This window comes from Microcebus murinus, chromosome 5 (assembly GCF_040939455.1).
Source record: "Microcebus murinus isolate Inina chromosome 5, M.murinus_Inina_mat1.0, whole genome shotgun sequence".
NCBI classification, from domain to species: domain Eukaryota; kingdom Metazoa; phylum Chordata; class Mammalia; order Primates; family Cheirogaleidae; genus Microcebus; species Microcebus murinus.
This window is the reverse complement of record NC_134108.1, coordinates 14,439,119-14,450,041: the sequence shown is the minus strand read 5'-3', so window position 1 is coordinate 14,450,041 and position 10,923 is coordinate 14,439,119. Positions and strand designations below refer to the sequence as shown.

The 10,923-nt window shown below is 44.4% G+C and overlaps 1 protein-coding gene across 1 annotated transcript in view; it reads left to right on the top strand.

The window, feature by feature from the left end:
* Positions 1–3,798: 3,798 nt before the first annotated feature.
* AKAP12 (A-kinase anchoring protein 12) overlaps positions 3,799–10,923 on the top strand; it is a 91,973-nt gene continuing 84,848 nt past the window's right edge. Inside the window, exon 1 of the mRNA XM_012740931.3 lies at positions 3,799–4,152. Coding sequence (XP_012596385.1) covers positions 3,991–4,152 — 162 coding nt within the window. The 5' untranslated portion in view covers positions 3,799–3,990. The remainder of the gene's footprint in view (positions 4,153–10,923) is intronic.

Below are 10,923 nucleotides of genomic sequence, written 5' to 3'. Positions count from 1 at the left end.
ATTAGCAAATACAAGAAAGGAGGGTGGGATTTGGGTTCTTAGATGGCTGGATATCTTGTTCAGAAAGAAGAAGTAGCCTTTTCATTTAGGGAAAACAAGAAAGTGATGAGAAAGAAGTAGTTTCAAGGGTCAAGAGTTGCCACTGGCTCAGTGAAATTGCCTGACGGCTTTGTAGCTAGAGAAGGAATCTTTGGGGTAGGGTTAAGTGTGGATTTTAAATTGTTTTAATAATTGTAATTATTATCGCTTTTTGAAGAGGGTGTATTAACTCAGTTGTAAAATGCTTGACATTTGAGAATTCCTTTAACGTTATATTTCAAAATATTTTGGTACATGCACAAGATGCTTCTTATGACTCTCATATGACCAGTCTTTCTGGAGAAGCACAAGAAGTACAAGTTCAGCCTGATACGCTGGCAACTCGTATTTGTTTTTGAGAAATCTCAAACTGTTTTTATGAGAATTTACCCTCTCGGGGCAACAAACGACTCTGAACAACTCTACCAACAACTGCCCCATGGGAGAGGATGCGTGGGGACACCTGCGGCCGGCTGTTTGGAGGAGAAAGACAAAGCTGCTGGGGAGAAATCAGGGTAACTGGCAGCCTCGGACTGAGCAGTGGAAAATAGAGAACAGCTGCCTTCTCTGTCACCCCAGATACCAGTTGAAGCAATTCTGAAGGCATCTCCAAAACCCTAGAAAAGAAAACTTTACAGGCTTGATTTAGAACCTTGAGTGAGAGGCATAGTAGTAACTTTGCACCTGGCACATAACAGGCACTCAATAAATGTGTGTTGAAAGAAAGAATAGAATGAATGAATGTATGAATGAATGAATGAACTTTGTAACATTCTGAAGCACTAACTAGCATATCCAAAAGTTGGAATATCTCACTGTTAGGGATAATTAAGAACAGGACTACTTTTTTTTTTTTTAAAGGAAAATAACTCAACAAAGAGTAACTCCCTGGTCTATAATAAAGATAGAAAGGATTCTGTGGTTAGTCCAGAAACCAACATAGATATGTACGTGCTGTGTGAATCTATAAAGGAGATTGTTATTCTTTTTCTTTTTTTGAGACAGACTCTTGCTCTCGTCACCTCAGCTAGAAGTGTAGTGGCATGGTCATAGCTCACTGCTACCTCCAACTACTGGGTTCAAGCATTCCTCTTGCCTCAGTTTCCTGAGTATCTGGGACTATAGGCATGTAGCATCCTGCCCCACTAATTTTTGTATATTTAGTAGAGACAGGGTATTGCTCTTGTTCAGGTTGGTCTTGAACTCTTGAGCTCAAGTGATCTGCCTGCCTTGGCCTCCCAGTGTTAGGATTACAGGTGTGAGCCACTGCGCACCAGCTGAGCCTGTTATTCTTAATATTCCCTTATCATGGAGCTGTTTAAGGCAGAAAAGAAAGTACTAGAATGTGCGCATCTTTTAAAGTAAGATTTTATTTTTTACGGATAATATGAACATTTACATAGCCTGGAAAATAGACATAAAGCCAGCAGCTGCTAATCTAAAGAAAGTGCATACTGTTGCCTTGACCTTGTGATCCTTTCTAAAAACTTACAGGCTCGTGCATGTGAAAAGGTTTGTTAAGAATTTCCCAAGAATCCAATAAATGTAATCTCATAGAATGTAAAAATGTTGATAGTATTTGTATTTAGTGATACATTTTCAAATGTGCTGATGTTAATAATTGTCAAATACGGTTTAACAGTGTTTTTTTTTTTTTTTTTTTTTTTTTTTTTTTTTTTTTTGAGACAAAGTCTCACTTTTGTTGCCCTGGCTAGAGTGAGTGCCATGGCGTCAGCCTAGCTCACAGCAACCTCAAACTCCTGGGCTCAAGCGATCCTCCTGCCTCAGCCTCCCAAGTAGCTGGGACTACAGGCATGCGCCACCATGCCTGGCTAATTTTTTGTATATATATATTTTTTAGTTGGTCAATTAATTTCTTTCTATTTTTAGTAGAGACGGGGGGGGGGGGGGGTGTCTCGCTCAGGATGGTTTCGAACTCCCAACCTGGAGCAACCCGCCCGCCTCGGCCTCCCAGAGTGCTAGGATTACAGGCGTGAGCCACCGCGCCCGGCTTTAACTGTTTTTAGCTCTTAACATCCTAAGTGAGGTCCAAATGCCTCTTTTCAATAACAACCCTGAGAAGAGAGAACACAGTTGAAAGTTTCTTACAGAAGGAGAGTGAAGTGTTGAGCAGTGGTTAGGTGTGGACTTTTAAGTGAGATGCAGGTTGGACTCCTTGCTTTTCCTTCTACAAGCTGTGAGACCTCAAGCACATGATTTCAGTTCTCTGGGCCTACTCCCTCCCACCACCATTGGTAAAATGAGAATAATAGTATCTATACCATGGGGTTAATGTAAAGATTATATGTGATGATATATGCAAAGTGTTTTGAATACAGCCTGTAACAGAAAAGAATTCTAATGTTTCCTACATAGTCAAAATTTAAGTCAAAGTGGGTGAAATGTGTATAAATTCCTAAAACCAAGTATTTTGCAAATATACTGTTTCTTAAGGGATAAATTCCAGAGAAACTGGCCTTTGTGTAGTCCTTGCGATAAAAATGATTAATTCAGAAGACAAATTTGATGCTGGATAACTGACCTATGGTTCCCAAGGGACCATTAGAATTCACGCAATTAATTAATTAGGCACGCAACATCCTAGTGCTGGACCACTGCTTACATCAACTCTCTACTAAACTGTACTAAATCTGGATATGAGGTATTTATCTGGAATCTAGTGTCAATATTCTACAAGTTTCTTCATTTTCAATAGAGATTCCAGCTATTTGTGAAAACCCAGGCACTCGCTTGCCAGTTACAACCGAGGTAAATTTTGTCTTTCAGTCCCAGCACCTCATGCTTATGTGCCAAATAATCCACCTAAAAATGTATTTCAAATATTTATTGACTGCCTGCTATGTTCATACAATAAATATTATATTCGAGAGTACGGGAGGAAAGAACGCAAGCCGTTAGGCTGCTATGGAAGGGAGTCTTCACCTTCTGAGAGATACTGATGGCGAAGCAACCGCTCCATGCCACCAAGTCTTACTCAGCGTCGCTTGGGAGAGGTGGCCTGGACGGGTGAGCCCCAGCAGCAGGCCCTCGGAGAAGGACAGGCACATTTCCGGTAACGGCCTCATTTCCCCCGGGTCCCCAGGGAAGGGGGCGGCCTGCACTGCCGGTGGCATGGGCTGACATCACTCGTTCCGGAGGACGGGAGCGCGGGCCGCCGGGCCCACCTCATCCGTCGCCTGACTGAATTAACCTCTCGGTTCCCGGCTCCCGCCACGTGAGGTGCCCAAATATGGTCACGGTCCGGAGGGGCCAAGAAGCGCTCGCCTTTCCCCCGCTAAAGGGGGCACGGGGGAACAACTGTTGAGAGTCCAGCACGATCTGAAGGGAAGCAAGTGGGCGCTCGGGTCGCCCCTGGGCGAGTTGGGAGTCCGCGGCAGGAGAAGCCCCCGCCTCGGGCTATCGGTCAGGTAGCACACCGCAGCTGAGCCAGTGACCCCGGGAGGCTTTTCGCTCCCCCTCTTTCCTGCGGTCCCCTCACCTCCTGCGGCCCTGGGTCATCCCCGTAGCTCCGGTGCCCTTTGGGGGCCGGGAGGGCACCCTGGGGGCCGGGCGGGCAGCTGCAGCTCGCGGCGGGCGCGGCGCGGCCGGGCGGAGCGGGGGATGCTGCTGCAAGGCGTGTCTGGCCGCGCTCATGTGATGAGGCGAGGGAGAGCCGGGGAGGGGGCGGAGGCTCAGAGGTGGCTTTTTTTTTTTTCCTCTCCTTTTCTTTTAAGGAGTTTGCCGCGAGCGCGTCTCCTTCATTCGCAGGCTGGGCGCGTTCGCAGGAGGACGGCGGCGGGGCAAGGCGCTCTTGGGACCTCGCGGGCGCGCGTCTCCTGGCTCTTGCCCGCGTCCCTGCGGTTCGGGAAGGCGTAACCCGGCGGCTGGGCGCCGGAGGAGCGCGCAGGAGCCATGGGCGCCGGGAGCTCCACCGAGCAGCAGAGCCCGGAGCAGCCTCAGGCGGGGAGCGCCGCGCCGGCCGAGCCGGAGCCCAGCGGCGGCGGCCCCTCGGCGCAGGCGGCGCCGGACGCGACCGGGGACCCCTCCATCGCCGCCGCGGACCCCGCCACCAAGGTACGGGCGCGCCGGGCCACCTGCGCCGGGGAGGCGGGGGCGTCGGGTCCCTCCAGTGTCCACGCGCGAGAACTTCCCCGCCGGCCCAGCCCATCTGCAAACTCAGAAGCGCGAACCCCGCTTTCGGGGTGTTTTGCGCCGGGGCGGGGCCGGAGCCGCGGCGAGCGCGGCGGGGGGCTTGCATCTTTGTCGCGGGTCTCCAGGGGAGGCGACTGCGCCTTCCGCGGTCATAAAATCCGCCCCTGCCCACCGCTGCGGAGCCTTTCTCCACACTCTTCCGGTGGGAGCGGTCCCGCCCGAGGTGGAGGAGCTCCGGGGGAGGGGGGCGCCGCGGAGAGCTGACCGCCGCCGGGCGTCCGGAGCTCCGGAGCGGGCCCCGCATCCGAGGTGCGGGAAGTCCGCGGCGGGGCCGGCGGCTCGGCCACCCCCGGGCTCCCCGCGGCGGGCTGCCCTTGACTCCCGCTGCGCCGGAGCCAGCGGGTTTGGTACCCAGTCCTCCCGCGGCAGTGGCTCCGGCAGACGCCGCCTTCCCGATGCGGAGAGGCTCGGGTGTAGCTCTCCCGGAGCCACGGAAAACCTGGGCAGGCGCTGCATTTCCAAAAGGAATGACAGGTTTCGCAAACAAGCCAGCGCCCTCCCTTTTCGCGCGGATCTTTGCCTGCGGATTCCGTTGGCCTGCAGTTGGCTACACTCGCACTGGAGTAGTTAGAAGTTCTCCAAGGATGCGGTCACAGCGTAAGCGAGCTTCCCTGTACGCTTTTCCAGGGAGGCAGTGCTGAAACTACTAGAAATACCGCATTGTGTAGTCTCCAGTCAAGGCTGGAATATTTCTTCCGGACCGCTGTAGCCACCGAGGTTGTGGTTTGTCCCGATCGTTGTATTTTAGATCTATTTTCCAGCATACGTGTTCATTAGTAAGGCTTTGAGCCACGTATTTTGGAATATCCTTATAGAAAGTTGTGGATAACCATACTTAATACTTAAAAAAACTACCCATGTGTCGAATTTGAGGATGCAGAATATGTGAGGACCATTAAGAGTTATCTCAAGAGATATAGATGTTTACAATGTGGGGGGAAATGGAATCTAGAACTATGACCTCATTGCCTTGACCTCCTTAGTTGTCCTAGTCTAGTTTGGGCTTAGAGATTGCTCTTAATAACATAGTTTTTACCTCCAGTCTTTAACTCATAAATGCTTGTAAAGTCCCTGGTCCTTAGATACGAGTACCAACTGTACTTCTACCATATAGATTTTCTAAGGGGTACCTAATCTTCAGGCCTAAGGAATGTACTAACCTTTTGAGGTCCATGTCACATTTTAACCTTATTGTACATTACATTTTGATGCCAACTGCTGTCAAAGTGCTCCATAACCGGTGTTTAGAGTCTAGTGATGAAAGTAATTTTAAGGCATTAATAGCTAAAAACTTGCAATTGGAGAACTTTTTTCCCTTGGCTTTTATGCTCATTTAGGTCTTATTAATTGTTGACACTGAAATATGGGACTTACTCCCTTTCCAATAAACTGGAATTTGTTTATTTTAAAATATTTCTTTTTCCATGACTGCATTCTTCTCTTTCCTAGTCACCACCATCTTAAAACAGCCCAACAACCTTTTTAAAAAAAATTACTTAAATGTCATCCATAATATCTTTGAGCTTGTTGGCATGCTGCCCAGTTATCAATTTGGAGACAAATCAATGCACTTACATGTATCCTCGGAATATATGTAGTTTTCATATTCACTAGCAAAATTTATTACTCAGATTCTGAACTCCTGAGTCTTTTCTAAAGGACTCCCACATTAAGAATGACTCAGCACACATAACTCTGGCTTCCCCTCCTATTGTTATGCTCCAATTCTTGACCTCCCTGCAATCTCATCTGCCACTCTAGGCTCCCATGGTACCATGGACCCTTTTTAAGTTTAGTGGCTTGACTAATAATGTTCCCCTGGCTGTTCTGAATGCTCCACAAGGGCAGGGAACATGCCTGGTGTTGCTTACAAATGGTGTTCCTCCCCATGTGCCATGCTGCGGGGCACGTAAATCGGCTCTTAGTAAATACTCCTGGGAAGAAGGAAGGTATGATACTTGCTCTTTGGTTTTGATTGGAGCCTCTCAAGTTGGAGAATACCTTGGCCTGTCTGGTTTTTCTACAGTTTAACCTTTGACTGTCTCATTATCATGCTCAGTCTCAAGTATCAGATAATGACTAAGTCAAGTCAGTCTGGTTATTAATAGATTAAGTGAATTTGGCAAAGTATTCAGATTTGGGGGCTTTGGTTTCTGCTTCTGTAGAAATAGAGTGGCTTGTTAGCATTGCGATTTCAAGTTGCCTTTAATCTCAAATAGACAAATTTAATAATGCAAGTGGCTCAAATGAGAACACTCTCGAGTTACAAATGAGGTATGTTCAGTTAAAAATTATATCTTGAATTTTCTTAATGAGTCTGTGGACATTTAGGCTAATACATCATTTTTTCCTCCTTGGATAGAATGCTGACCATTAATTAAAGGTTGTTAGATTTTTTTCTAATATCATACGCATACTGTCTATTTAGCAATTTACCTTACTTTCCTTTTTTCTGCTGCTTTTCACTATCACTTAATTCACTGAGCAAATGCCCATATGTCAAAAGACATTGTGCTAATTAAATTATCACTTCTATTAGGTCAAATGGAGAGTTAAACAAGTTTTTGATTACTCAAGCTTGACATTTAGGTGCACTGAGGCAGAAATCTCGGTTCTGTGACTGATGGAAGGAGTTTTCTAGTCAATCTTTTACAATCATTATATGTAAATTCTGGGGGGAAATGATTACTTATTTGCCAGGTTTAACTTTGAGACATGGCCATTTTGGTCACTTTGGCCACAACAGGGTACAAGGAGATTAGATCTGAAGGCAGGAGATTAGTTAAAAGTATCACATTATTTCTCAATTATTTGTTGTTGTTTCTGTTTTTAAGACTAGTCAAGTGCAATAGTGAGAAGAGGGGAAGAGCAGAACAAGGACTTCCATCTGTAACTTTGAGATAACTCACCACCTTTGGACCAGCCAACTGTGTCTGAAAATTTGTCTTTGAAAGAGTATTTTCATTCGGGTGGCAATAGAGGGTGGGAGGACCAATGACCGTTCTACTGTCTCTGGCAAACCCTGATTTCTGGAGCCAAACTCCAGACTAAGTCTGGACGATTGTCATCCTGCCGAATTAGCCTTTCTATATTGTGTGCGCATTCAGTGATTTCCACCTGGAAGTGGGACTGTGGTTAGCTGCAGCAGGGTGAGGCTACTGCCCCTGGCAGGTGGGGAGATGCGGGCTCTTGTCAGTCCCTCAAGCTGTGGTTCTGTTTTGCTGCAAGAGCTGTGAATCACTAAAACGGAAAGACGTACTTAAATAGAAGAACCCATTGTCTGATTGGTAAATTTAAGCATGTGCTCGACTCTCATGCATTAAAACAGACGATTGAGGTGGCCAGCTGCATTTCATGATTCCTCGACCTTAGCAACCTTAGCCAACCGAAGGTCATGCTTCCTCCCACGTGAACCTGTTTGCAAAATGGGAGTAGAGATGAAGATGGCCTTAATGTGGCTATGTCACCAGTTTTACACTGTGGGGGCCAGAATTTAGGTGATTAGAAGAGAGAATAGTGTGTTTGTCAGTAGAGTGGTGTTGTATGTGGCTACTTGTATTCTTATGGGTTTTCCCCAGTTTACGAGAGGTGCTACTTTCTCATTAGAACACATACCAAACATTGGGATGTAGGTGTGAGGATGGCTCTTTCTTTATGATAGATATCCTGTGGGGATTGCAGGGCCTTCCCTGGAGTCCATTACTAGCTTTTAGGCTAGGGCAGGTGTCCTCAAACTACGGAGCGCAGGCCACATGTGGGTGTTTTTGCCCGTTTGTTTTTTTATTTCAAAATAAGATATGTGCAGTGTGCATAGGAATTTGTTCATAGTTTTTTTTAAACTATAGTCCAATGGTCTGAGGGACAGTGAACTAACTGGCCCCCTGTTTAAAAAGTTCGAGGACCCCTGGGGTAGGGGATGCGAGATCAGTGGAGAGTTCCATTCAAAATACTTCCCTTTATAAGGAGTAGGCTTCCAGTGTGCACACGCTGTGCGCCGGCTGATCTCTGTGCCTTTATACCTTTAAACTGATGCTGTAAAGATTGTTCTAGTTTGGTATTTTATCGGATAATTAACAAATTGAAATAAAATGTTTTGTTTTAAAAGATACTGCGAAATTATTTCTTTTTCAGCTTTTAATACATAGTCAGTGCTTAGACTGACACCAATGCAAGAAAAATCAAGCTAAAATGGTGCTTATCCTTGGCCTGTATAATTTTATATACAGTAGTCATTCATGAAGTGAGAAATTAGGATATATAGCACTAAGCGTTCTGAAATAAATATAATTAGTACCTTTATCTCTTGAACAAGCAAAACTAAATTTCCTTAAACTTAATTCTTCTGTTATAATCTAACAAAAATTATAATTTAGAATAAGGTTTAGTTTAAAATAATACAATGGGAAAACATGAAAAAGGCTAGGGGAAGGGAGAAGCATTATATTGTATAAATGTGTAGCTTATTGCCAATAAATTATTGAAAAATCTGTAATTAAAATTATTTGATTTGTCTATTTAGATCTTGGTCCATTTTCCTGCAAATTAGAGGATGAAAGGTTAGAATTTTGTACCTATAATCACCCTGTGTTTCCTATTCATTAGACATCTGATAGAAGGGTTGGGGTGAAGATAATAATTTGTAATAAATTTCAGTTATACATAACTTCATATTTCTCATCATGAATAATTACTCATTTGAAATTATACATCTGATGATATCATCACTCTTGAATCATAAAGGCTTTGTAAAGGTTAAAAGCATCTTTTTACTCTTACTAAAATGGTTTTTATTATTTAAAGTCATTGCATAGCAGCATTCATTTTATTGTTTATTTTTAAAAAATTGTTAATGACTATTTGAATTTGTAAGTAGCATAATATTACTTACAAATTTAATTATTAAATAGTTTAAAAACCAATGTTGATGTTTTCTTGCATATTCTTTCAAAAACTTTATGCACATGAAAGTAGAAATAAGAATAGCACCATTTCTTTTCCCTTTTAACATATAGAATCATATCACACGTATTGGGCAACTTTAGGTTTTATATCAGGACATAAATATCTACCTCCATTCTTATTAATTAGATTGCATTTAGGGGTTGAAGCACCAGAATAATCTAACCAATCCCTTGTGTTTATATTTAAATTGTCCTAGTGTTTTGCTATAATAAATTGATGCAGGGAACATCCTAGTTCAGATACCTGTGTATGCAGGTATATTCCTAGGATAGATTTCTGGAAGTGTAATTGCTGAGTCAAAGGATTTAAGTGCATTTGAAATTTTGATAGCTCTTACTAAATTGACGTTGCATTCCCACTGTGTGGCGATGAGCACTTCTCTTGTCATGCCTCACTTCTGTGGCTATCAGAGTTTCTCACATCTGCCAGTCTGCTAGGTGAAGAATGGCACCTCAGTTTCCCAGACATGCTTTTAAGTACGAGCACCTTGTGTTTGTTGGCTGTGTCTCTTCTATGTGCCTCCTGATCGTGAATTGGCCTGGCTTTCTGAGTATGAAAGGCTATAGTTTGTTTTACCATTACTTAATTTTTAAGGATTCCCCCTCTGCCCACTCCCCCACCCCGGGTCCACCAGAAATTACTCAGATCAGAAAAAAGCAAGTTCAAGAAGCAGAGCAGTTCTGTTCTTCTTTGCTCCTTTTCCTTTCCAAATTAGTAAACTGTCTTTAATTTTATTTGCTTGAACGACAATGACCTACTTGTTTAGCTATCACTTTAAAAATTTTTTCTCTGGGAACAATCCAAAATCATCTAGTTGCCAGAAATTTCTTTATGCTTCTGATGTATGAAATGTTGGGATCAGGGATTGGGGACAGTAGAAATCCACCTCCTGGGAAAACAGTAGGCTGAATGCCCTTCCCTGGGTCCTTTCACAGTCTCTCAGCAGCCTGGCTGTGTTAACTGGAATTCATGGGTTTTCCGAGAAAAGCGAAGGTGTTCAAAGTACTGGAAACTAGAGTCTTTCCCAGACGCTGTTAGGCTTCTCTTAATACGAGTATTCATTCAAGTTCAAAGCGTTTTGTCTTCCCTGATTTCTCTGTGATGTTTTTTAAAAGGGGGGAAGCCCTGTAGTTTCATTCTGACTAATCTTAATCCCAGTTTTAGTAACATGTCAGTTTCATATTAGATTTGAAAATGAGATAAGTCAAAAATTTAAGAAGGGAAGATTACTACAACTCATTGGCTGATCTTCTGTTTGTCATGTGCAGACATTGCAAATTGCAGGTATATCCAGGGATTAAATTTTTCCTGGTTCTGAAACCTGGTGGTGCAATTGAATCACCAGCGGAGCTTTTTAAAGACACCCCTGGGCCCCCTTCTGGATTTGTGGAATCAGAATCCCCAGGCAATCCCAGGGTCTGGGATTCTGTAGTCTTGAAATGCTTATCACGTGTTTTGATGTGCTTGGTGTGGGCACCATTGTGTTAAGGGAGGGCCAGAGAGAGGCGGCCCAGGCCTCGGTGACACTAAGTGACCGCCTGCACAGATTCACGGAGGTTGGAGCTTGTGTGGGTGGGACGCAGGGTTTCAGAAAGTCATTGGAAGAGTAGGCATTCCCCTCCACACATCTGTAGGAGAAAATAAAGGAAAATATGTCTTCTATATGCTTTC